This window comes from Oncorhynchus gorbuscha, unplaced genomic scaffold (genome assembly GCF_021184085.1).
Source record: "Oncorhynchus gorbuscha isolate QuinsamMale2020 ecotype Even-year unplaced genomic scaffold, OgorEven_v1.0 Un_scaffold_907, whole genome shotgun sequence".
NCBI lineage: Eukaryota > Metazoa > Chordata > Actinopteri > Salmoniformes > Salmonidae > Oncorhynchus > Oncorhynchus gorbuscha.
In genome coordinates this window covers 136,763-164,397 of record NW_025745874.1, presented here as the reverse complement: position 1 = coordinate 164,397, position 27,635 = coordinate 136,763, and the positions used below count along the sequence as shown (strand labels likewise).

Here is a 27,635-nt window from a genome sequence, read left to right as displayed (position 1 = left end):
ACGGTGGGTCTCTGTTCTCTGTTCCAGGGGTCAGAACCTGTCAGGGCCACGGTGGGTCTCTGTTCTCTGTTCCAGGGGTCAGAACCTGTCAGGGCCACGGTGGGTCTCTGTTCTCTGTTCCAGGGGTCAGAACCTGTCAGGGCCACGGTGGGTCTCTGTTCTCTGTTCCAGGGGTCAGAACCTGTCAGGGCCACGGTGGGTCTCTGTTCTCTGTTCCAGGGGTCAGAACCTGTCAGGGCCACGGTGGGTGCAACACATCAGACTCCACTAATAAAGTCTTTATTGATGACTATGACTAATTGGATCAGTTGAATCAGCTGTTCTTTATTGATAACTAGAATTTGACTTAACTATAATTAAATCAACGTTAAAAAAATTATTAGTTGAATACAGGTTTTACTGCAGGGCGGGAGCTAAAGCCTGCACCCATACCAGCTTTTACAGAGGAAGGTTGGATAACCCCTGTTGGACAGGCAGACGGCTCAAACTGCACCTCCCAATGGAAGAGACACACAAAGCCAAAACACACATCAAAATACAGCCTAAGTTGTCCAACAGAACAGGAGTACCACTTAAATAAACAGAGGCTGTGTAGTGTAGAGCACTACACCAGGAACAGGGTTCCAAACCACACCCTGTGTAGTGTAGAGCACTACACCAGGAACAGGGTTCCAAACCACACCCAGTTGGGACACATTAAAACAGAACAGGATACTCTGGATATAAAATATACCGATCACACATCTGGAAAACGATCTTCTTTGGAGTGTCGCTTCCTCCGTTCTCCAGAGAGAAGAAAAGGAGAGAGAGGGAAAGGGAGTGAGAGAGAGAGGGGTCATTAGAGGTCCATTCTACCCCAGACCAGACCGTTCTATTCGTCCATCGACATGGGGGGGGTGGAAGACTTCTCTCCCTGGAATGAACCATTATGACACCAGGCAGGGGTGCAGAGCCTCCAGAAAGTCTCCAGATAAACGAGAGAGAGAAGGTCCAACAACAACTAAAGTCTGTCATCGTTCGTCTTGTTGCATAGCGAGGCGGTGGTTGCTTTAGTAACAGCCACCCAGTTTCAGATCGAGGGGGAGTGTTTTAGGAAAGGGGTAAAGGGTGTGCCTTAGTCCATTTCAGTCCTCGTTTCTCTCCAACGCTGAGGGTTTTGGGCGTTTAGAACATCCCCCCCCCCCCTCTTCACAAACACTCTCACAAGGTAGACTCTTTCTGGCGCTCGCGACCATTAGATGTCTTCTTGACTTTAGAGATGCCCTCCAACATACCTGACTCCGTCACCCTGTAGAGAGAAGAGGGAGAGAGAGGGGGAGAGAGAGGGAGAGAGAGAGGGGGAGAGAGGGTTAGTTGAATACATGACATGTTTAAACATCCCAGGTGCGACCTCACAAAACAACACCAGTCTCTTACACTTCGTCCATCTCCACGTCCTCCTCATCCAGGGGCAGCTGGAGGTAGGGGTTGTTGGAAGCCGGGCGGAACTTATACCCCGTCAACACAAAGAAGATCAGAGTCGACACCTCCACTAGGAACTACAGGGAGGGACGGGGTAGGGGGAAAATAAAACCATTCAGACAATCTCTCTAAAAACAACAAAGAAATGGATATCATCAGTGTCAAGAGTTTCACCGTGTGACATCATCAGAAGTGGACAGCGACGGCGTCTCACCTCGTAACACCACTGCCACTGGAAAGGCACCGTCACCTTCAGCAGGATGGCGATGATCCTCGTGAAGTAGATATAACACACTATCTACAGATGGAGAGATGGAGGGAGGGAGAGAAGAGAGGGAGAGAGGAGAGAGGGAGAGAGAAGAGAGGGAGGATGGATGAGGGAGAGAGGGAGGATGGATGAGGGAGAGAGGGAGGATGGATGAGGGAGAGAGGGAGGATGGATGAGGGAGAGAGGGAGGATGGATGAGGGAGGATGGATGAGGGAGGATGGATGAGGGAGAGAGGGAGGATGGATGAGGGAGAGAGGGAGGATGGATGAGGGAGAGAGGGAGGATGGATGAGGGAGAGAGGGAGGATGGATGAGGGAGAGATTACCCATCCTGACATCTTTCAGAACTTTCACAGAAACATAAGTTAAAATTCAAAATAACTGTGAGGAAGAGAGACAGACAGAGAGACAGATGTCTCCTCACCATGACGTAGTAATGTCTGAATAGTTTGAGTTTCTCCAGGTTCATGGCAGCTGAGGTAAACAAGGAGAGACAGGCAGTATTACTACAGACAGCTACAGGGGAACTAACAGGGGAACTAACAGGGGAACTAACAGGGGAACTACAAGGTTCAAACTACATGTTACTCAGCTATAGTTATTAACCACTGCTAAGTGCCCATGAAATGTTTCCCTCCCTGTAGATGGCTCACCTTTCCCATCAGTGCTGGAAGCCTCTTGTAGGTGACGAATAGACCTGCACACACACACACACACACACACACACACACACACACACACACACACACACACACACACACACACACACACACACACACACACACACACACACACACACACACACACACACACAACCATATTATCCTCTGATGGCCCGTCAGGGAGGAAGGATCCCCCTTCTCAAACCCAACAGTAATAAGTCAACCATGTCAACCATGAGGTCAACCAGGAACAACACCTCCTCCTGACAGTAGACTGACCATATAACAGGGAAGAGGATGAGGTCAACCAGGAACACCTCCTCCTAACAGTATACTGACCATATAACAGGGAAGAGGATGAGGTCAACCAGGAACAACACCTCCTCCTAACAGTATACTGACCATATAACAGGGAAGAGGATGAGGTCAACCAGGAACAAGGGACTGACCATATAACAGGGAAGAGGAGGAGGTGAACACCACCTCCTGACAGTATACTGACCATATAACAGGGAAGAGGATGAGGTCAACCAGGAACAACACCACCTCCTGACAGTATACTGACCATATAACAGGGAAGAGGATGAGGTCAACCAGGAACAACACCTTCTCCTGACAGTATACTGACCATATAACAGGGAAGAGGAGGAGGTCAACCAGGAACAACACCTCCTGACAGTATACTGACCATATAACAGGGAAGAGGATGAGGTCAACCAGGAACAACACCACCTCCTGACAGTATACTGACCATATAACAGGGAAGAGGATGAGGTCAACCAGGAACAACACCTCCTCCTAACAGTATACTGACCATATAACAGGGAAGAGGAGGAGGTCAACCAGGACCTCCTGACAGACTGACCATATAACAGGGAAGAGGATGAGGTCAACCAGGAACAACACCTCCTCCTAACAGTATACTGACCATATAACAGGGAAGAGGATGAGGTCAACCAGGAACAACACCTCCTCCTAACAGTATACTGACCATATAACAGGGAAGAGGAGGAGGTCAACCAGGAACAACACCTCCTGACAGTATACTGACCATATAACAGGGAAGAGGATGAGGTCAACCAGGAACAACACCTCCTCCTGACAGTATACTGAGGGAAGAGGAGGAGGTCAACCAGGAACAACACCTCCTGACAGTATACTGACCATATAACAGGGAAGAGGATGAGGTCAACCAGGAACAACACCTCCTCCTAACAGTATACTGACCATATAACAGGGAAGAGGATGAGGTCAACCAGGAACAACACCTCCTCCTAACAGTATACTGACCATATAACAGGGAAAGGAGGAGGTCAACCAACCTCCTGACAGTATACTGACCATATAACAGGGAAGAGGATGAGGTCAACCAGGAACAACACCACCTCCTAACAGTATACTGACCATATAACAGGAACAGGAACAACACCTCCTCCTAACAGTATACTGACCATATAACAGGGAAGAGGATGAGGTCAACCAGGAACAACACCTCCTCCTGACAGTATACTGACCATATAACAGGGAAGAGGATGAGGTCAACCAGGAACAACACCTCCTCCTGACAGTATACTGACCATATAACAGGGAAGAGGATGAGGTCAACCAGGAACAACACCTCCTGACAGTATACTGACCATATAACAGGGAAGAGGATGAGGTCAACCAGGAACAACACCTCCTCCTGACAGTATACTGACCATATAACAGGGAAGAGGAGGAGGTCAACCAGGAACAACACCTCCTGACAGTATACTGACCATATAACAGGGAAGAGGATGAGGTCAACCAGGAACAACACCTCCTCCTAACAGTATACTGACCATATAACAGGGAAGAGGAGGAGGTCAACCAGGAACAACACCACCTCCTGACAGTATACTGACCATATAACAGGGAAGAGGATGAGGTCAACCAGGAACAACACCTCCTCCTGACAGTATACTGACCATATAACAGGGAAGAGGATGAGGTCAACCAGGAACAACACCTCCTCCTGACAGTATACTGACCATATAACAGGGAAGAGGATGAGGTCAACCAGGAACAACACCTCCTCCTGTATACTGACCATATAACAGGGAAGAGGATGAGGTCAACCAGGAACAACACCTCCTCCTAACAGTATACTGACCATATAACAGGGAAGAGGATGAGGTCAACCAGGAACAACACCTCCTCCTGACAGTATACTGACCATATAACAGGGAAGAGGATGAGGTCAACCAGGAACAACACCACCTCCTGACAGTATACTGACCATATAACAGGGAAGAGGATGAGGTCAACCAGGAACAACACCTCCTCCTGACAGTATACTGACCATATAACAGGGAAGAGGATGAGGTCAACCAGGAACAACACCTCCTCCTGACAGTATACTGACCATATAACAGGGAAGAGGATGAGGTCAACCAGGAACAACACCTCCTCCTAACAGTATATTGACCATATAACAGGGAAGAGGATGAGGTCAACCATGAACAAAACCTCCTCCTGACAGAATACTGATCTTACAACAGGGAAGAGGATGAGATTAACCAGGAACAACACCTCCTCCTAACAGTATACTGACCATATAACAGGGAAGAGGATAGCTCCACAGCAGATGAGGTCAACCAGGAACAGAACCTCCTTCCACAGGGCGTACTCACTAGAGCCCTCCTCTGTAGACTCTATTATGATGTAGGCTACGTTGGCCAGAACCTGGGAGAGGGGGTGGGTGGGTGGGGGAGGGGGGGAGAGAGTGAGTGAGTGTCAAACTGGTGGAAGTTTGCCAGAGAATAAAGAAGAATACATTACTAAATCCATCTCTGTCAGATCATTGGTTAACGCGTCGACCGTCACTTCCGCACACCCCACCCCCAGGTGTACCTGTAGAGGGATGATGATATAACCCCCCACCCCCAGGTGTACCTGTAGAGGGATGATGATATAACCCCACCCCCAGGTGTACCTGTAGAGGGATGATGATATAACCCCCCCAGGTGTACCTGTAGAGGGATGATGATATAACCCCCCCCAGGTGTACCTGTAGAGGGATGATGATATAACCCCACCCCCAGGTGGACCTGTAGAGGGATGATGATATAACCCCCCCCCAGGTGGACCTGTAGAGGGATGATGATATAACCCCACCCCCAGGTGGACCTGTAGAGGGATGATGATATAACCCCCCCCCCAGGTGTACCTGTAGAGGGATGATGATATAACCCCCACCCCCAGGTGTACCTGTAGAGGGATGATGATATAACCCCCACCCCCAGGTGTACCTGTAGAGGGATGATGATATAACCCCCCCCCCAGGTGTACCTGTAGAGGGATGATGATATAACCCCCACCCCCAGGTGTACCTGTAGAGGGATGATGATATAACCCCCCACCCCCAGGTGTACCTGTAGAGGGATGATGATATAACCCCCCCAGGTGTACCTGTAGAGGGATGATGATATAACCCCCCAGGTGTACCTGTAGAGGGATGATGATATAACCCCCCACCCCCAGGTGACCTGTAGAGGGATGATGATATAACCCCCCCCCCAGGTGTACCTGTAGAGGGATGATGATATAACCCCCCCCAGGTGTACCTGTAGAGGGATGATGATATAACCCCCCCCCCCCAGGTGTACCTGTAGAGGGATGATGATATAACCCCCCCCCAGGTGTACCTGTAGAGGGATGATGATATAACCCCCACCCCCAGGTGTACCTGTAGAGGGATGCTGATATAACCCCCCCCCAGGTGTACCTGTAGAGGGATGATGATATAACCCCCCACCCCCAGGTGTACCTGTAGAGGGATGATGATATAACCCCCCAGGTGTACCTGTAGAGGGATGATGATATAACCCCCCCAGGTGTACCTGTAGAGGGATGATGATATAACCCCCACCCCCAGGTGTACCTGTAGAGGGATGATGATATAATTTTCTGCCCCCAGGTGTACCTGTAGAGCTTGGATGATGATATAAACTGCCTGCTACTCCCCCAGGTGTACCTGTAGAGGGATGATGATAAAATAACCCCCATAGGTGCAAAAACCTGAGAAATAATCCAACCGAAGTGGGAAATCTGAGGGATGATGTTTTTCAAGTCATTGCCTATCAAATATACAGTGTATAAGGCTTCCCCCAGTCTTTAGAACCTTGTGTACCTGTCAAGAGGGATGATGATATAACCCCCCCCCAGGTGTACCTGTAGAGGGATGATGATATGTTAAAAAAACATCCTAAAGATTGATTCCTACGAACTGTAACGGAACTTTTTGACTTTGTCTGGACCCCCCAGATTTGTGTACCTGTAGAGGGATGATGAACAAAACCCCCCAGGTGGAACTGTGATTCCTGGGAGTGCATTCTGGATCAAAGGTAAGTGAATATTATGCTGCTATTTCTGACTTTGGTTGACTCCCAGGTGTACCTGAATAGAGGGATGATGATGAGCGCTGTACCCCCAGGTGTACCTGTAGAGGGCGTCCCATCTAGATGAAATGATGCTAAATGCTAATAGTATTAGTTAAAACTCAAACGTTCATTAAAATACACATGCAGGGTATTGAATTAAAGCCCCCTCGTTGTGAATCCAGGGTGTACCTGTAGAGGGATGATGATATAACACCCCCCCAGGTGTACCGCTACACAAACCGCACAAAGAGGGATGATGATATAACCCCCCCAGGTGTACCTGTAGAGGGATGACTGATATAACCCCCAGGTGTACCTGTAGAGGGATGATGATATAACCCCCCCAGGTGTACCTGTAGAGGGATGATGATATAACCCCCCCAGGTGTACCTGTAGAGGGATGATGATATAACCCCCCCCCCAGGTGTACCTGTAGAGGGATGATGATATAACCCCCAGGTGTACCTGTAGAGGATGATGATATAACCCCCCAGGTGTACCTGTAGAGGGATGATGATATCCCCCCCCCAGGTGTACCTGTAGAGGGATGATGATATAACCCCCCCCCCAGGTGTACCTGTAGAGGGATGTCAAAGTCAAATGGACGGAGGGCCAAATAAAAATTTAGCTACAAGCCCCGGACTGTTCGAATGTTCATTGAAAATTTTTTAAATGACGGGATAGTCTAGTGAACCTAATTGAACCTACTGAAAACCTAACAAATATATTCCAATATGATCAGATAAATAAAGCAATATTTTCTTATGGCTCTGTCAGTAATCTTTAATTTTCAACAGACACAAAAGACAAATTTCCTTTATATAAAAATCCCCATAACATGAACATTGAAAGAAAAATGAAAGAAACCGGTATTCAAGGCACCATCAGTAGCCTATATTTTCTATTTTAGCAAAAGTGGGCTAAATTTACTTCAAAGAAAAAAACAATAATAGCAATTTTCTATCATCCACTCAACTTGGTTTTAAATGCCTTCACTGTACTGTACATATCAGAGATGACACGATCCCGACCCTGCAGCTGCAAGTTCATTGCATTCAGATGATGTAATGTCACACAGAAAAGCCATTTCACACAGAAACCGTCTCGGAGTTGTGTTGTGTCTTTCCCTTTGCTGTCCAAGAACAGACAAATCTCCTGATGAAACATCTTTGAAGCACCTTTCCCTGGCTTAGCCATCGCACCTCTGTGTGATAAGGCAAATCACCATGCTCCGTTTCTAACTCCATCAGAAATGCCTTGAACTGGCGGTGATTCAAACCTTTGGCTCTGATAAAGTTAACTGTGCGCGTGATGATGCTCATTACATGCTCCCTTTTCAAGGCTTTACCGCACAACGCTTCCTGGTGTATGATACAATGATAAGCTGTCAGCTCACCTGTCGCGTTTTCCTCTTGCATCTTTTCCCGTATCTTCCCCACCAGTCCGCTCCTGTGTCCACACTGCAGGTGCTCCGGGGTTGTCAAACCCACGAGTTTTTCCCAAGGCAGCTCCATCTCATTTACACATCTTGACACCTCTTCATACAAATCATGCCCCGTAGTTGGCCATGATAGGATAAAGCCAAAAACTCCTCTGTCACGCTTAGGCTGGAGTCCCTCCGCGGATGAAAATTGACAACTGGGCAATGTCAGAACCCCCCAGGTGCTCTCATCCACAGCCAAGGAATATGCAATGAAATCTTTTCCCTTTTTCACAAGCTGCTCTTTTAGATTGATGGACAACTGGTCTACTCTCTCGGCAATGGTGTTTCTGCTCAGACTCACATTTAAAAAGAGTTGCCTTTTTTCTGGGCAAACCGTCACAAACTTTAATGCAGTTTTTGATGAAATCCCCTCCGTAAATGGCCGGGCTGATTTGATCTCTTCTGCCAAAATAAAACTGGCCTTGACAGCAGCCTGGCCTTGTGATTTGGCTTTTTTGAACAGAGCCTGTCGGATTTGAGGCCTCGTTTTAATTCCTCTGCCTTTTGTAGCCTTTGTTCCATGTCCATATTCTTGTTTTTGTCCCGTGTTTGTTTCATAATGGGATTATACTCTTTCAGTACCGCCACACTTTCTCCACAAAGAAGACCACAGGTTTTCCAGCTACCTCCGTGAACAAATGATGACTCCCACCTTGTTTGAAACCCCGGTTCTCAGTGTCCACCTTCCGTTTTGCCATTTTTGATGGGTATCTGAAAGTTAATTTTACTGTGATGCTGACAACTGCCCAATAAATATTGAAATGAAGCAGCCTACTGCTCGGTGCGTCACCGTTGCATTGTGGGAAATGTAGTATTGGTGCGTGTAAAAGATCTGCGGGCTGCCGGCCCCAGGTAATAACAAATCAAGATCATCCCAGGGGCCGTAAAAAACCTTCTCGCGGGCCGGATGTGGCCCCGGGCCTTGACTCTGACATATGTGCTGTAGAGGGATGATGATATAACCCCCACCCCCAGGTGTACCTGTAGAGGGATGATGATATAACCCCCCACCCCCAGGTGTACCTGTAGAGGGATGATGATATAACCCCCCCAGGTGTACCTGTAGAGGGATGATGATATAACCCCCCACCCCCAGGTGTACCTGTAGAGGGATGATGATATAACCCCCCACCCCCAGGTGTACCTGTAGAGGGATGATGATATAACCCCCCCCCCCAGGTGTACCTGTAGAGGGATGATGATATAACCCCCCCCCCCCAGGTGTACCTGTAGAGGGATGATGATATAACCCCCCCAGGTGTACCTGTAGAGGGATGATGATATAACCCCCCCAGGTGTACCTGTAGAGGGATGATGATATAACCCCCCAGGTGTACCTGTAGAGGGATGACGATCATGAAGATCTTCTTCTCCTTGTCTGACAGGATGTATTTAACGAAGGCCCAGCCAGTACCAATCAACGCCAGAGTGATGAACAGCAGAGCCCCCTTCAACCTGCACACCACATTCACACCACATTACCACACACCACATTACCCACCACACCACATTACCACACACCACACACCACATTACCACACTACCGCATCACATTACCACACACCACATTACCACACACCACATTACCACACACCACATTACCACACACATTACCACACACATTCACATTACCACACACCACATTACCACATTACCACATCACATTACCACACACCACACACCACACATTACACACATCACATTACCACACACCACATCACATTACCACACACACACCACATTACCACACATCACATTACCACACACCACACACCACACACCACATCACCACACACCACATTACCACACACCACACACCAACACATTACCACACTACCGCACATTACACACACACACCACACCACACACCACATTACCACACACCACATTACCACACACCACATTACCACACACCACATTACCACACAACACGCAACCACATACGTGACCACACACCACATTACCACACACCACATTACCAGACATCACATTACCACACACCGTGACCAACATTACCACACACCGCACGTACCACACACACTGACCAATCACATTTTAGTCAATGCCACTCCAACATTACCACACACCAATATTTATATATTTCTAAATTCCCGCATACGTGACCAATCACATCTGCTAATCCATCCAACCGCATTGACCAATCACATCTGCTAACCACGTAATACGTGACCAATCACATCTGCTAACCACACCGACCAATCACATCTGCTAACCACGTTACGTGCAACACAAAACACATCACTGATCAGAAACCTTTACTCATTTCAATATGTAAATACACTTCATTTTAGTCAATGCCAATCACATCGTCCTAATATTTATATATTTCTAAACCACGTGTACGTGACCAATCACATCTGCTAACACGTACGTGACCAATCACATCTGCTAACCACGTATGCGTGACCAATCACATCTGCTAACCACGTGTACGTGACCAATCACATCTGCTAACCACGTGTACGTGACCAATCACATCTGCTAACCACGTGTACGTGACCAATCACATCTGCTAACCACGTGTACGTGACCAATCACATCTGCTAACCACGTGCACGTGACCAATCACATCTGCTAACCACGTGTACGTGACCAATCACATCTGCTGACCATGTGTATGTGACCAATAAATGTGATATTATACATACACTATGACACACACCCATTTTATATACACACACAGATGTAACCCCCCCACACACAAACACACACCCTCCAGAAATAACACCCTGAAATAGAAGTCAGACTGACAGGTGGGTGATGTAGTACATGACGGCCCATCCTTCTATGGGGTGTCCCTCCGTGTTGATGAAGTGGTAGTTGATCTGAGAGGAAGACCAACATGTTATAGGATATTCCATTGTACATCACAGGCAATTGTAATTTAGTGGGGTCGGTCAGGTGGAGGATGTACGTGGAGGTCCGTGTGTGTGTGGGTTGCTCTGTGGGTTGCTCTGTGGGTGTGGAGGTCAGTATGTATGTGTGTGTGTCTACATGTGTGACTGTTGTACTCACGCTGTGGAAAACCAGGGAGATGGACTTGGTGAAGGCCAGAGCTGCCATCAGCCAGTGGATCTTAAACACACTGTACCTACAGGAGAGGAGGATAGCAGAAGGAAGAGAGGAGGATAGCAGAGGAAAGAGAGGAGGAGGATAGCAGAGGAAGAGAGAACGAGAGGAGGATAGCAGAGGAAGAGAGAACGAGAGGAGGATAGCAGAGGAAGAGAGAACGAGAGGAGGATAGCAGAGGAAGAGAGAACGAGAGGAGGATAGCAGAGGAAGAGAGAACGAGAGGAGGATAGCAGAGGAAGGAAGAGAGAGGATAGAGAGGAGGATAGCAGAGGAGCAGAGGAAGAGAGAACGAGAGGAGGATAGCAGAGGAAGAGAGAACGAGAGGAGGATAGCAGAGGAAGAGAGAACGAGAGGAGGATAGCAGAGGAAGAGAGAACGAGAGGAGGATAGCAGAGGATAGAAGGAAGAGGAGGAGGATAGCAGAGGAAGAGAGAACGAGAGGAGGATAGCAGAGGAAGAGAGAACGAGAGGAGGATAGCAGAGGAAGAGAGAACGAGAGGAGGATAGCAGAGGAAGAGAAGAGGAGGATAGCAGAGGAAGAGAGAACGAGAGGAGGATAGCAGAGGAAGAGAGAACGAGAGGAGGATAGCAGAGGAAGAGAGAACGAGAGGAGGATAGCAGAGGAAGAGAGAAGGAGAGGAGGATAGCAGAGGAAGAGAGAACGAGAGGAGGATAGCAGAGGAAGAGAGAACGAGAGAGAGAGAGAGGATAAGAAGGGTTATAAACGGTTCACTGTGTGCGCTCCTATGTGTACCGGTGCTTCATCAGTGTGTAGACCCAGAACAATGTCTGATACAGGGTTTCCGGCTGATAAGATTAATTAATGATTATCCGATCAAAATAAAACTGTAGCCGGTCAGATTGTCCAGGGCTGCCCATCATACTCCCTGCTGTACCATACTCTTCTCTCACTCCCTTATGAGCTGCAGAGACACAAACAGACAGAGAGAGAGCATAGGCTACTGTTGATTGTGAAGATAACAGGGTTCTTTCATTGCAGTAAAATGATCAGTAGAGAGGTCTATAGAGAACAGCCTACATGAAGAGTAGAGAGTAGGTCTATAGAGAACAGCCTACATGAAGAGTAGAGAGTAGGTCTATAGAGAACAGCCTACAAGAAGAGAGTAGGTCTATAGAGAACAGCCTACATGAAGAGTAGAGAGTAGGTCTATAGAGAACAGCCTACATGAAGAGAGTAGGTCTATAGAGAACAGCCTACGAGAAGAGTAGAGAGTAGGTCTATAGAGAACAGCCTACAAGAAGAGTAGAGAGTAGTCTATAGAGAACAGCCTACGAGAAGAGTAGAGTAGGTCTATAGAGAACAGCCTACGAGAAGAGTAGAGAGTAGGTCTATAGAGAACAGCCTACGAGAAGAGAGTAGGTCTATAGAGAACAGCCTACGAGAAGAGAGTAGGTCTATAGAGAACAGCCTACGAGAAGAGAGTAGGTCTATAGAGAACAGCCTACGAGAAGAGAGTAGGTCTATAGAGAACAGCCTACAAGAAGAGAGTAGGTCTATAGAGAACAGCCTAGAAGAGTAGAGAGTAGGTCTATAGAGAACAGCCTAGAAGAAGAGAGTAGGTCTATAGAGAACAGCCTACGAGAAGAGAGTAGGTCTATAGAGAACAGCATAGGAGGAGAGTAGGTCAATAGAGAACAGCCTACGAGAAGAGAGTAGGTCTATAGAGAACAGCCTACAAGAAGAGAGTAGGTCTATAGAGAACAGCCTACGAGAAGAGAGTAGGTCTATAGAGAACAGCCTACGAGAAGAGAGTAGGTCTATAGAGAACAGCCTACGAGAAGAGAGTAGGTCTATAGAGAACAGCATAGGAGGAGAGTAGGTCTATAGAGAACAGCCTACGAGAAGAGAGTAGGTCTATAGAGAACAGCCTACGAGAAGAGAGTAGGTCTATAGAGAACAGCCTACGAGAAGAGAGTAGGTCTATAGAGAACAGCCTACGAGAAGAGAGTAGGTCTATAGAGAACAGCCTACGAGAAGAGAGTAGGTCTATAGAGAACAGCCTACGAGAAGAGAGTAGGTCAATAGAGAACAGCCTAGAAGAGTAGAGAGTAGGTCTATAGAGAACAGCCTACATGAAGAGAGTAGGTCTATAGAGAACAGCCTAGAAGAGTAAAGAGTAGGTCTATAGAGAACAGCCTACGAGAAGAGAGTAGGTCTATAGAGAACAGCATAGGAGGAGAGTAGGTCAATAGAGAACAGCCTACGAGAAGAGAGTAGGTCTATAGAGAACAGCCTACGAGAAGAGAGTAGGTCTATAGAGAACAGCCTAGAAGAGTAGAGAGTAGGTCTATAGAGAACAGCCTACGAGAAGAGAGTAGGTCTATAGAGAACAGCCTACGAGAAGAGAGTAGGTCTATAGAGAACAGCCCGCGAGAAGAGAGTAGGTCTATAGAGAACAGCCCGCGAGAAGAGAGTAGGTCTATAGAGAACAGCCTACATGAAGAGAGTAGGTCTATAGAGAACAGCCTAGAAGAGTAGAGAGTAGGTCTATAGAGAACAGCCTACAAGAAGAGAGTAGGTCTATAGAGAACAGCCTACAAGAAGAGAGTAGGTCTATAGAGAACAGCCTACATGAAGAGAGTAGGTCTATAGAGAACAGCCTAGAAGAGTAGAGAGTAGGTCTATAGAGAACAGCCTACGAGAAGAGAGTAGGTCTATAGAGAACAGCCTACGAGAAGAGAGTAGGTCTATAGAGAACAGCCTACGAGAAGAGAGTAGGTCTATAGAGAACAGCCTACGAGAAGAGAGTAGGTCTATAGAGAACAGCCTACGAGAAGAGAGTAGGTCTATAGAGAACAGCCTACGAGAAGAGAGTAGGTCAATAGAGAACAGCCTAGAAGAGTAGAGAGTAGGTCTATAGAGAACAGCCCATGAAGAGAGTAGGTCTATAGAGAACATAGGTCTATAGAGAAAGAGAGTAGGTCTATAGAGAACAGCCTAGGTCTATAGAGAACAGAGGAGAGTAGGTCAATAGAGAACAGCCTACGAGAAGAGAGTAGGTCTATAGAGAACAGCCTAGAAGAGTAGAGAGTAGGTCTATAGAGAACAGCCTACGAGAAGAGAGTAGGTCTATAGAGAACAGCCTACGAGAAGAGAGTAGGTCTATAGAGAACAGCCTGCGAGAAGAGAGTAGGTCTATAGAGAACAGCCCGCGAGAAGAGAGTAGGTCTATAGAGAACAGCCTACATGAAGAGAGAGTAGAGAACAGCCTAGAAGAGAACAGTCTATAGAGAACAGCCTACAAGAAGAGAGTAGGTCTATAGAGAACAGCCTACAAGAAGAGAGTAGGTCTATAGAGAACAGCCTACAGAGAAGAGAGTAGGTCTATAGAGAACAGCCTACGAGAAGAGAGTAGGTCTATAGAGAACAGCCTACGAGAAGAGAGAGTAGGTCTATAGAGAACAGCCTACGAGAAGAGAGTAGGTCTATAGAGAACAGCCTACGAGAAGAGAGTAGGTCTATAGAGAACAGCCTATAGAGAACAGCCTAGAAGAGAGTAGGTCTATAGAGAACAGCCTACGAGAAGAGAGTAGGTCTATAGAGAACAGCCTACGACCGAGAAGAAGAGTAGGTCTATAGAGAACAGCCTACGACCTGAAGAGAGTAGGTCTATAGAGAACAGCCTACGAGAAGAGAGTAGGTCTATAGAGAACAGCCTACGAGAAGAGTAGGAGAGCCTAGGTCTATAGAGAACAGCCTACGAGAAGAGTAGGTCTATAGAGAGCCTACGAAGAAGAGAGTAGGTCTATAGAGAACGAGAAGAGAGAGAGTAGGTCTATAGAGAACAGCCTACGAGAAGAGTAGAGAGTAGGTCTATAGAGAACAGCACAGGAGGAGAGTAGGTCTATAGAGAACGGCATAGGAGGAGAGTAGGTCTAGATAGAGCGCGGGAGGCCTACGACCTGAAGGAGGCGGGAGGCCTCGACCTGAAGGCGGCGCGGGAGGCCTACGACCTGAAGGCGGCGCGGGAGGCCTACGACCTGAAGGCGGCGCGGGAGGCCTACGACCTGAAGGCGGCGCGGGAGGCCTACGACCTGAAGGCGGCGCGGGAGGCCTACGACCTGAAGGCGGCGCGGGAGGCCTACGACCTGAAGGCGGCGCGGGAGGCCTACGACCTGAAGGCGGCGCGGGAGGCCTACGACCTGAAGGCGGCGCGGGAGGCCTACGACCTGAAGGCGGCGCTGGGAGGCCTACGATCTGAAGGCAGCGGGGGCTGAAGCGCGGGGAGGTCTACGATCTGAAGGCAGCGCGGGGAGGCCTACGATCTGAAGGCAGATCTGAAGGCAGGAGGCCTACGATCTGAAGGCAGCGCGGGAGGCCTACGATCTGAAGGCAGCGCGGGAGGCCTACGATCTGAAGGCAGCGCGGGAGGCCTACGATCTGAAGGCAGCGCGGGAGGCCTACGATCTGAAGGCAGCGCGGGAGGCGATCTGAAGGCAGCGCGGGAGGCCTACGGGATCTGAAGGCAGCGCGGGAGGCGATCTGAAGGCAGCGCGGGAGGCCTACGATCTGAAGGCAGCGCGGGAGGCCTACGATCTGAAGGCAGCGCGGGAGGCCTACGATCTGAAGGCAGCGCGGGAGGCCTACGATCTGAAGGCAGCGCGGGAGGCTTACGATCTGAAGGCAGCGCAGGAGGCCTACGATTGGGGTCACAGCCACGGAGACCATTGTCCAGCACCCCTGGATCAAATGAGGTTAAGTGCCTTGCTCAAGGGCACAGCGACAGATTTTTAACGTTGTCGATTGCGGGATTCAAACAAGCAACCTTTCGGTAAGTGGCCAAAACGCTCTAACCTTGAAGTTACCTGGCGGTTAGCAGACACAGTGGCCTATCTGACAAGGATAAAGAAATGCATGTCGGTGTCATAGCATGTCGCCGTGTGTGTGTACCTGTGCTTCAGCAGTGTGTGTGTACGTGTGTGTGTGTGTACCTGTGCTTCAGCAGTGTGTGTGTACCTGTGCTTCAGCAGTGTGTGTGTACCCGTGCTTCAGCAGTGTGTGTGTACCCGTGCTTCAGCAGTGTGTGTGTACCCGTGCTTCAGCAGTGTGTGTGTACCCGTGCTTCAGCAGTGTGTGTGTACCCGTGCTTCAGCAGTGTGTGTGTGTGTGTACCCGTGCTTCAGCAGTGTGTGTGTGTGTACCCGTGCTTCAGCAGTGTGTGTGTACCCGTGCTTCAGCAGTGTGTGTGTACCCGTGCTTCAGCAGTGTGTGTGTACCCGTGCTTCAGCAGTGTGTGTGCACCCGTGCTTCAGCAGTGTGTGTGCACCCGTGCTTCAGCAGTGTGTGTGCACCCGTGCTTCAGCAGTGTGTGTGCACCCGTGCTTCAGCAGTGTGTGTGTACCTGTGCTTCAGCAGTGTGTGTATACCTGTGCTTCAGCAGTGTGTGTGTACCTGTGCTTCAGCAGTGTGTAAACCCAGACCATGGCTATAATGAAGAAAACTCCAGCCATGAAGATGTAGAGACGAGGAAGAGGGATCTCTGCTGCTGACAGGTAACCTCCTGGGTTCTTCTCCGTCACCTCCACCTGGACACACACACACACACACACACACACACACACACACACACACACACACACACACACACACACACACACACACACACACACACACACACACACACACACACACACACACACACACACACACACACACACACAGTCAGAAAACACTAAGACATGAAAACACTAACAAGGTAATACAGAACACCACTCACGTTGAGAGTGTAGGGGCGGTTGTTGCCTGGCAGAATGTTCTCGCAGTAGTGGAAGTCGAGGTTGTACAGGCCCTCATCAAACTGGCCAATCACCATGTGGAACTGTGGAGAGGGAGGGGCCAAGGTCAGCTGTCACTCAAATATATACCCAGCAGTGTGAGAGTTGAACAATGTGTGGAAGACTAAAAGCTGTGGAAAGGCTGGAGAATTATTTGACAGTGTCTATAAAAAAAAAAGGTTGTTTTAAGGTTTTGCGGAAGATGTTTTGAAGGTATTTAAACGTTGTGTAAAGGTTGTGTAAAGGTTAGTGGACTCACGCTGAAGCTGTAGGAGCCATTGATTTTCTGCACATCCAGAATCAGACCGTTGATCCGCCCCATCTGGCAAAACATAGTCAGAAGTTACACACACAGACACAGAGAGAGAGACACACACACAGAGAGAGAGACATACAGACACACACACACAGAGAGAGAGAGACAGAGACACACACACACAGAGAGACAGAGACAGAGAGAGAGACAGAGAGAGACAGACAGAGACAGAGAGAGACAGACAGAGACAGACAGAGACAGACAGAGACAGACAGAGAGAGACAGAGAGAGAGAGAGAGAGAGAGACAGAGAGAGAGACACACAGAGAGAAAGAGAGACACACAGACACACGCTTGGTAGGTTTTTTAGTCTCCATTTTGTCCAACACCGCCTTTACTTTTTCCTCCTTGGGTTCTGGCTTCTTTTCCTCCTTCGTCCCCTCCTCTTTCAGCACTGCATCTTTCTTCTTTTCCTCCTTCGTCCCCTCCTCTTTCAGCACTGCATCTTTCTTCTTTTCCTCCTTCGTCCCCTCCTCTTTCAGCACTGCATCTTTTTCTTTTCCTCCTTACTCTTCCCTCTTTCAGCACTGCATGATGATGATTTGGATGCAATTCTTCCTCCTTCCTCCCCTCCTCCTTCAGCACTACATCTTTCTTCTTTTCCTCCTACTTCGTCCCTCCTCCTTCAGCACTACATCTTTCTTCTTTTCCTCCTGTAGTCAGGTTACATATAAAGTCCCCTACTCCTTCAGTTACACTAAAGACATCTTGTAGTCAGGTTACATTTTCCTCCTCCTGGAACACTAAAGACAACCCTACTCTGTAGTCACATATAAAGACAACCCACTCTTCAGGTTACATATAAAGACAACCCTAGTCTTCATATAAAGACAACCCTACTCTGTAGTCAGGTTACATATAAAGACAACCCTACTCTGTAGTCAGGTTACATATAAAGACAACCCTACTCTGTAGTCAGGTTACATATAAAGACTCAGTCAGGTTACATATAAAGACAACCCTACTCTGTAGTCAGGTTACATATAAAGACAACCCTACTCTGTAGTGATGATATACAAAATGACTCTGTAGTCATGCAGTCATACATAAAGAAACCCTACTCTTGTCATACTCTGTAGTCAGGTTAGACAACCCTACAGGTTATATATAAAGACAACCCTACTCTGTAGTCAGGTTACATATAAAGACAACCCTACTCTGTAGTCAGGTTACATATAAAGACAACCCTACTCTGTAGTCAGGTTACATATAAAGACAACCCTACTCTGTAGTCAGGTTACATATAAAGACAACCCTACTCTGTAGTCAGGTTACATATAAAGACAACCCTACTCTGTAGTCAGGTTACATATAAAGACAACCCTACTCTGTAGTCAGGTTACATATAAAGACAACCCTACTCTGTAGTCAGGTTATATATAAAGACAACCCTACTCTGTAGTCAGGTTACATATAAAGACAACCCTACTCTGTAGTCAGGTTACATATAAAGACAACCCTACTCTGTAGTCAGGTTACATATAAAGACAACCCTACTCTGTAGTCAGGTTACATATAAAGACAACCCTACTCTGTAGTCAGGTTACATATAAAGACAACCCTACTCTGTAGTCAGGTTAGTCAGGTTACATATAAAGACAACCCTACTCTGTAGTCAGGTTACATATAAAGACAACCCTACTCTGTAGTCAGGTTACATATAAAGACAACCCTATAGTCAGGTTATATATAAAGACAACCCTACTCTGTAGTCAGGTTACATATAAAGACAACCCTACTCTGTAGTCAGGTTACATATAAAGACAACCCTACTCTGTAGTCAGGTTACATATAAAGACAACCCTACTCTGTAGTCAGGTTATATATAAAGACAACCCTACAGGTTATATATAAAGACAACCCTACTCTGTAGTCAGGTTACATATAAAGACAACCCTACTCTGTAGTCAGGTTATATATAAAGACAACCCTACTCTAGTCAGGTTATATATAAAGACAACCCTACTCTGTTACATATAAAGTCAGGTTATATATAAAGACAACCCTACTCTGTAGTCAGGTTACATATAAAGACAACCCTACTCTGTAGTCAGGTTATATATAAAGACAACCCTACAGGTTATATATAAAGACAACCCTAGTCAGGTTACATATAAAGACAACCCTACTCTGTAGTCAGGTTACATATAAAGACAACCCTACTCTGTAGTCAGGTTAGATATAAAGACAACCCTACTCTGTAGTCAGGTTACAGGTTATATAAAGACAACCCTACTCTGTAGTCAGGTTATATATAAAGACAACCCTACTCTGTAGTCAGGTTACATATAAAGACAACCCTACTCTGTAGTCGGTTACATATAAAGACAACCCTACTCTGTAGTCAGGTTACATATAAAGACAACCCTACTCTGTAGTCAGGTTACATATAAAGACAACCCTACTCTGTAGTCAGGTTACATATAAAGACAACCCTACTCTGTAGTCAGGTTACATATAAAGACAACCCTACTCTGTAGTCAGGTTACATATAAAGACAACCCTACTCTGTAGTCAGGTTACATATAAAGTCAGGTTACATATAAAGACAACCCTACTCTGTAGTCAGGTTACATATAAAGACAACCCTACTCTGTAGTCAGGTTAGATATAAAGACAACCCTACTCTGTAGTCAGGTTAGATATAAAGACAACCCTACTCTGTAGTCAGGTTACATATAAAGACAACCCTACTCTGTAGTCAGGTTACATATAAAGACAACCCTACTCTGTAGTCAGGTTACATATAAAGACAACCCTACTCTGTAGTCAGGTTACATATAAAGACAACCCTACTCTGTAGTCAGGTTACATATAAAGACAACCCTACTCTGTAGTCAGGTTACATATAAAGACAACCCTACTCTGTAGTCAGGTTACATATAAAGACAACCCTACTCTGTAGTCAGGTTACATATAAAGACAACCCTACTCTGTAGTCAGGTTACATATAAAGACAACCCTACTCTGTAGTCAGGTTACATATAAAGACAACCCTACTCTGTAGTCAGGTTACATATAAAGACAACCCTACTCTGTAGTCAGGTTACATATAAAGACAACCCTACTCTGTAGTCAGGTTACATATAAAGACAACCCTACTCTGTAGTCAGGTTACATATAAAGACAACCCTACTCTGTAGTCAGGTTACATATAAAGACAACCCTACTCTGTAGTCAGGTTACATATAAAGACAACCCTACTCTGTAGTCAGGTTACATATAAAGACAACCCTACTCTGTAGTCAGGTTACATATAAAGACAACCCTACTCTGTAGTCAGGTTATATATAAAGACAACCCTACTCTGTAGTCAGGTTAGATATAAAGACAACCCTACTCTGTAGTCAGGTTAGATATAAAGACAACCCCACTCTCTAGTCAGGTTAGATATAAAGACAACCCTACTCTCTAGTCAGGTTATATATAAAGACAACCCTACTCTGTAGTCAGGTTACATATAAAGACAACCCTACGGGTTATATAAAGACAACTCTACTCTGTAGTCAGGTTATATATAAAGACAACCCTACGGGTTATATAAAGACAACTCTACTCTGTAGTCAGGTTACATATAAAGACAACCCTACGGGTTATATAAAGACAACTCTACTCTGTAGTCAGGTTATATATAAAGACAACCCTACTCTGCAGTCAGGTTATATATAAAGACAACCCTACTCTGTAGTCAGGTTAGATATAAAGACAACCCTACTCTGTAGTCAGGTTAGATATAAAGACAACCCCACTCTAGTCAGGTTAGATATAAAGACAACCCTACTCTCTAGTCAGGTTAGATATAAAGACAACCCTACTCTGTAGTCAGGTTAGATATAAAGACAACACTACTCTGTAGTGCTTTTTGGGCTGGGTTCTCCCTGTAGTTCAGGCCCCCCAGACAGCATACGAACAGTAGCTACTCAGTAGCTACTCAGCCTCATGGCAAAATGTGTAGAACATGGATTCTTGAAAGTTGAGACAAACTGAAAATGTGATACATTTTATAAAGACAAAACATTTGCTTTGGAAATGTTCCTATTACTTTGAATATTATTCATTTCCATTTTGGTTCTTATTCCTGGAAATTCTCTTTTTTGGTGCAAAGGATCTCAATTTCAAATGCTCCCAATAAAATGTTTAGAATAAAAAAAACAGGCAATAATGAATATTAACTGATAAAATATTGTATGTAGTTTCTTGCAATAGCCCTAAAAGAATATTTCTCTTAAAACTGATTCCTAAAAGATTTGTCCAGAGACTTAGTCAACTCCGTCAGATTATTCTAAAATCGAAAAATGAGTCAGGAATACGCAGGGGCAGCTATACTAAAAGGACCCTGTTTTTAACCTCTTCAACCTATGGGGGCGCTATGTCATTATTGGATAAAAAAACGTGTCCGTTTTAAGCGCAATATTTTGTCACAAAAAGATGCTCGACTATGCATATAATTAGCAGCTTTGGAAAGAAAACACTCTTGACGTTTCCAAAACTGCAAAGATATTATCTGTGAGTGCCCCAGAACTGATGCTAATTTATGGATAAAAAACATTCCCATTTTAAACAAGATATTTTGTCACGAAAAGATGCTCGACTATGCATATACATTTACATTTACATTTAAGTCATATAATTGACAGCTTTGGAAAGAAAGCACTCTGACGTTTCCAAAACTGCTGATATAACTGATATTATCTGTGAGTGCCCCAGAACTGATGCTACAGGCGAAACCAAGATGAAACTTCAAACAGGAAATGAGCAGGATTTTTGACGCTCTGTTTTTCATTGTCTCCTTATATGGCTGTGAAAGCGCCATGAATTAGCCTGCCCTTTCTATCGTTTCTCCAAGTTGTCTGACGTATTTGTAGGCATATCATTGGAAGATTGGCCATGAGAGACTATATATATATTTCCAATTAATATTCAGACAAATATTTGTGGGGAAAAAAGTTGACATTGCTCCATCTTTCAAGAATCTCCGAGCTCTAAAACGGCAAACATTTTCTCTCAGCCTCATGTCAAAATGTGTAAAATAGCCATGAGACTGTAGCGTATAAAACGACAGTTCTTTCTGCACCATGGCAACAACCCCTCCCTCCCGGGGACTGCACTACGCCACTGCGTTGTATTGAAGGGAGGTAAATACCGCTGACCTGAGTCTTCAGTGAGTGTCTTGTCTGTCTTCAGCTGGGTCAAGACGCTGTCCTGGTCTCCATAAGACCTCACATTGACTCTACAGAAGAGAGGAGGACATAAACAGTTTGTTTGACACACACACACACACACACATGTATTCACTAGACACAAAAACATAGCTAATTTGATCTCTCTCAGACAACCGTACCTGAGGTTGTTGGTGTCAATGAGAAAGAGGAAGAAGGGCTCAACACCGGTGTGTTTGCTGAGCGGACACACCTGCGTCTCCTCCGCCTGGAGAACAAACATTACAACATTACTACACAACCTTACCACAACCTTTGAGAAACATTACATTAGGCCTATATGAATCCTACCCTGAAAGAACATCTCAAGAACAGCAGACCCTTTTCCTTTCTTCCTGAGCCAATCAAAATTCACCTAGACCTATCGTCAAGTTGCTAGGTAACACGACTGAACAACATTGTTTGTTATCAAAACAATAACAAGCGACCCGGGGAAAGGTTTAAAACGCCCCGTGACACAGTTTGTGAAATTATATCAAATGTGAGCAAAAGTCACACAGGAAGAAATACGGCAGCTCCAGTAATAGAAGTCATTTAGTCATTTTCTGAACCGTTTCATCTAGAGAAGCCGTTTTCTTTGCTGTAAAGCTGTTTTCTCTCTGGTATTGCTGCTCCACAGCAAACGTGCAAAGCCTATCAGACTGGCATGGCCTGTGTGCTCTTGGTTATACCAGGGATTAAATGATAACCAACTTTGCTCACTCTGCTCCAATGTATCAAATGTACAAAGTGTAAGAGCAGAAGACTGATCAGAGTCTGCATCCCTCACTCGCCATCACGGCTACAAACTGATGGAGGAATAGATGAGCAGGAAGAGCTGACGGAGAGGAGCAGGTGAGGGAGGTCAGGTACGGGATGAGACCGGCGGATGACAGCACACGTGATATGAAAGTGAAGTGGACATTGTTGGACCGGCGCATATAAGAGACTAGTTGCTGTTGCTTTAAACATTTCACCAAATTAATAAAACACAACTTTCTAATCATTTTATAACATGACCCAGCGGCTTCTTTAGATCGTAAGGCAAGAAAAAATGTGGTTAATAGCAAATGAAACGGTACTAAAACAATGTATTATCTAGTATGTTTACTGATAGGAAAACATAAACGGGAGTTTCTCAATATGCATACTACCGTGCTACAAGAGCTTTCTCCGAGGTTGTTCTTCTTGTGAGGACGAGTGTGGAGAACACATAAAACAAGTACATTTCAGCAGCACTCCCCCTCGCGTGTTACCCTCGCGTGTTACCTGCTGCTGCCTCCTCCTCCTCCTCCCCTGCTCGCGTGTTACCTCGCGCTGCTGCTGCTGCTGCTGCTCCTCCCCCCTCGCGTGTTACCTCGCTGCTGCTGCTGCTGCTGCTCCTCCTCCCCCTCGCGTGTTACCTGTTACCGCTGCTGCGCGTGTTACCTCCGCGCTGCTGCTGCTCCTCCTCCTCCTCCCCCTCGCGTGTTACCTGCTGCTGCTCCTCCTCCCCTCGCGTGTTACCTCGCGGCGCTGCTGCTCCTCCTCCCCTCGCGTGTTACCTCGCGTGCTGCTGCTGCTGCTCCCCCTGCGTGTTACCTCGCGCTGCCTGCTCCTCCCCCTCGCGTGTTACCTCGCTCCTCCCCCTCGCGTGCTGCTGCTCCTCCTCCCCTCGCGTGTTACCTCGCTGCTGCTGCTCCTCCCCTCGCGTGTTACCGCGGCGCTGCTGCGCGCTGCTGCTCCTCCTCGCGTGTTACCTCGCGGCGCTGCTGCTCCCCTCCCTCGCTGTTACCTCGCGTGTTACCTGCTCCCCCTCGCGTGTTACCTCGCGCTGCTGCTGCTCCTCCCCTCGCGTGTTACCTCGCGTGTTACCTCGCGGCGCGCTGCTGCTGCTCCTCCCCTCCCCGCGTGTTACCTCGCGCTGCTGCTCCTCCCCTGCGTGTTACCTCGCGGCGCTGCTGCTCCCCCCTCCTCGCGCTGCTGCTGCTCCTCCCCTCGCGTGTTACCTCGCGCGCTGCTGCTACCTCGCGGCGCCTGCTCCTCCCCTCGCGTGTTACCTCGCGCTGCTGCTCCTCCCCTCGCGTGTTACCTCGCGCTGCTGCGCGCTGCTGCTCCTCCCCCCCCTCGCGCGCTGTCCTCCCCTCGCGTGTTACCTCGCTGCTGCTCCTCCCCTCGCGTGTTACCTCGCGCTGCTGCTCCTCCCCTCGCGTGTTACCTCGCGCTGCTGCTCCTCCCCTCGCGTGTTACCTCGCGCTGCTGCTCCTCCCCTCGCGTGTTACCTCGCGTGCTGCTGCTCCTCCCCCCGTGTTACCTCGCGCTGCTGCTCCTCCCCTCGCGTGTTACCTCGCTGCTGCTACCTCGCGCTGCTGCCCTCCGTGTTACCTCGCGCTGCTGCTGCTCCTCCCCCTCGTGCGCTGCTCTCCCCCCCCTCGCGCTGCTGCTCCTCCCCCTCGCGTGTTACCTCGCGCTGCTGCTCCTCCCCCTCGCGTGTTACCTCGCGCTGCTGCTCCTCCCCCTCGCGTGTTACCTCGCGCTTCACTTCCCCGTTCACTGAACCTTCTCCCAGCCAGGACAATGGCAACAATAGAGACCGAACAAGATATACACAATGCAAAAGTCTTACTTCATAATTATCAGCTAGCTATATGTGAATCGTAATAATGTAGTTAGATAGTTTAACAGGCAAAAATGACCTAAGACTAATGTTAAGGTAGATTCAAGTCTTTGTGGCTAGCTAGCTAACAGTAGTAGCTAGCTAACAGTAGTAGCTAGCTAACAGTAGTAGCTAGCTAACAGTAGTAGCTAGCTAACGTTAGCCCTATTGAATAACTATGGGCTTGTGATCTACGCTCACTACAGTGGGTATCGTGGGCCGGCAAACATGCCAAAATGAACACGTGTATTTATTAAACGTATCAAGACAAAATATTGTATTCGGGGAACATAGAGGTGAATAGGCAACATTTGCTTCAGATCAAATCATTTTTATACTTTTTTTTTTTTTACCAACGTTTTTTTCATGGGTTATTTCATATTTCTGTTCATACTTTCCATCGACGCGTGATATTTTGATATGTCAAAATACGAACAAAAAAAATATGGAACAAATGGAATACACATCGGAGAAGTGCCCTTCACGCCCCGTTTCACTTTGATTTGGACTCATGCTTCGACCCTCCAGTGCTCGGAGCGCAGTAGATTGCATTTTGAGAAACACCAAATGTCTCACATAGTAGTCTATATCTCACCTTATCTACTTGATAGTGAAACCAATACCATGGTATTGTTGAACAGTCGATTTTGATTGGCTGGCGGGTCGTTCTAGAGAGTGCATTCATTTCAGATAACGGAAGAGTTGCAAAAGAGATTTGGTTTGATGAGATCTACTCACTGTGTAGGACAGCACTCCATTAACACGAGACTTGGAGAGACTGAATCCCACCTATATGGAGAGAGAAAACAATGATACAATTCACTAACTGGAGACAATATAGCCAGAGATGAAGCTGCACACACATCAGATGTTCTTACAGGGTGCTTGCTGTTGTCCTCGGGCAGTCTCAGGGAGAGAACCTTGACGTCCAGGGTTCCGTTGGCAAAGAAACCAAAGGTGTTGAGATGAACCACAAACCTAGAGTCATTCTGAGAGAGAGAGGGAGGGAGAGAGGAGGAGGGGAGGGAGAGAGTGGGAGGTGGAGGGGAGAGAGAAAGAGGTGGAGGGGAGAGAGAAAGAGGTGGAGGGGAGAGAGAAAGAGGTGGAGGGGAGAGAGAAAGAGGTGGAGGGGAGAGAGAAAGAGGTGGAGGGGAGAGAGAAAGAGGTGGAGGGGAGAGAGAAAGAGGTGGAGGGGAGAGAGAAAGAGGTGGAGGGGAGAGAGAAAGAGGTGGAGGGGAGAGAGAAAGAGGTGGAGGGGAGAGAGAAAGAGGTGGAGGGGAGGATGGGAAAAGAGGGATGGGGAGAGACAGGTTGGAGGGAGGAAGATAGTGAGATATGGAGGGGAGAGATGAAGGGGAGAGACGGGTTGGAGGGAGGAAGAGAGTTGGGGGGAGGCCGATGAGGGGAGAAAGAATGAGGGAGAGAGGTGGCATTTGTTATCCAAGTATGACAAATATCAATGTGAAAAATGTATCAATTTTTTTTTTTTTACCTTTATTTAACTAGGCATGTCAGTTAAGAACCATTTCTTATTTTCAGGGGCAGGATGACAGATTTGTACCTTGTCAGCTCGGAGATTCGAACCTTTCGTTTACTAGTCTAACCACTAGGCTCCCCTGCCTCCCCATCACGGGAACATCGAGGGTGCAGACAGTGTATCTAGCTGAAGGCGTTAACATCTCAGCCGATGTAACGTTAGCCAGCCAGCCAGCCAGCTAACAAACCAACCATTTTCTAGTTGTTTAGCTGCAACGGTTCTTTGACAGTCAAGTGTAAAAATCACAGACACAATTAAAAGGTTGCCTAGTTAGCCAGCCAACTAAATAGCTGGCTAAGTTAAGTGATTAGTAGCAAACAGTTGCAGAAATCCCCTGATGTAGGTGCTAAACCAGTGCTACACGTTAGCCAGCTAGCTTAGCTAAGGCTGAAAAGGGAAAAAACATTGCTACCACTATCCCAAGTTTGCATATTATTGGCTATAAGTGCACATTACCTGAGAACACACAGTATATGAAGTAACGTTAAAGCAAGGTTGGTGTTATTTTACCTTTAGGGCGAGTTTGTGTCTTCTTGCTTCGCAAAAGACCAGCACGAGTACGAAAACCGCTAAACCAACGCCCCCATGTCGTCCCATGGTAGCTCACTAGACGGCTGGTAATATGTTCCACGACTAGAGTATACACCTATTCACTACAGAATCAATTATATTCCTTGATAACGAGTGAAAATATTCAATTTACCCAAACTATTTTGCTTCCCTAGTTCACACTTCCTGGTATCATCGCTACCTACACGTCACCAGAGTAACCGGTGCCCACTCT

General features: G+C 47.0%; 1 protein-coding gene and 1 long non-coding RNA gene across 2 annotated transcripts; both read right to left on the bottom strand.

Moving 5' to 3' along the window:
- Window positions 1-304: 304 nt before the first annotated feature.
- Window positions 305-27,635, bottom strand: LOC124020771 (protein GPR108-like). Its single transcript, XM_046336034.1, has 18 exons — window positions 27,362-27,635; window positions 26,193-26,303; window positions 26,053-26,103; window positions 22,823-22,908; window positions 22,593-22,711; window positions 17,820-17,986; window positions 17,426-17,488; window positions 17,109-17,210; window positions 16,784-16,917; window positions 11,314-11,389; window positions 11,050-11,123; window positions 9,615-9,732; window positions 4,967-5,097; window positions 2,383-2,426; window positions 2,154-2,203; window positions 1,676-1,759; window positions 1,417-1,538; window positions 305-1,288 (listed from the first exon to the last, which is right to left on the bottom strand). The coding sequence occupies exons 1-18, from the start codon at window positions 27,446-27,448 to the stop codon at window positions 1,201-1,203; spliced, it is 1,707 nt and encodes a 568-aa protein (XP_046191990.1). The 5' UTR covers window positions 27,449-27,635; the 3' UTR covers window positions 305-1,200.
- Window positions 3,643-4,398, bottom strand: LOC124020769. The gene is made up of 3 exons (XR_006836138.1): window positions 4,133-4,398; window positions 3,714-3,776; window positions 3,643-3,659 (listed from the first exon to the last, which is right to left on the bottom strand). It is a non-coding gene; the product is annotated as an uncharacterized LOC124020769 (long non-coding RNA).

Excerpts from the sequence above, each read along its gene's own strand:
- LOC124020771 (XM_046336034.1), bottom strand. The coding sequence starts at position 27,448 with ATGGGACGACATGGGGGCGTTGGTTTAGCGGTTTTCGTACTCGTGCTG. Across the intron at positions 26,304-27,361 it reads GACACAAACTCGCCCTAAAG|AATGACTCTAGGTTTGTGGT; the intron begins GTAAAATAACAC and ends TCTCTCTCTCAG. Across the intron at positions 22,712-22,822 it reads ATTGACACCAACAACCTCAG|AGTCAATGTGAGGTCTTATG; the intron begins GTACGGTTGTCT and ends TCTCTTCTGTAG.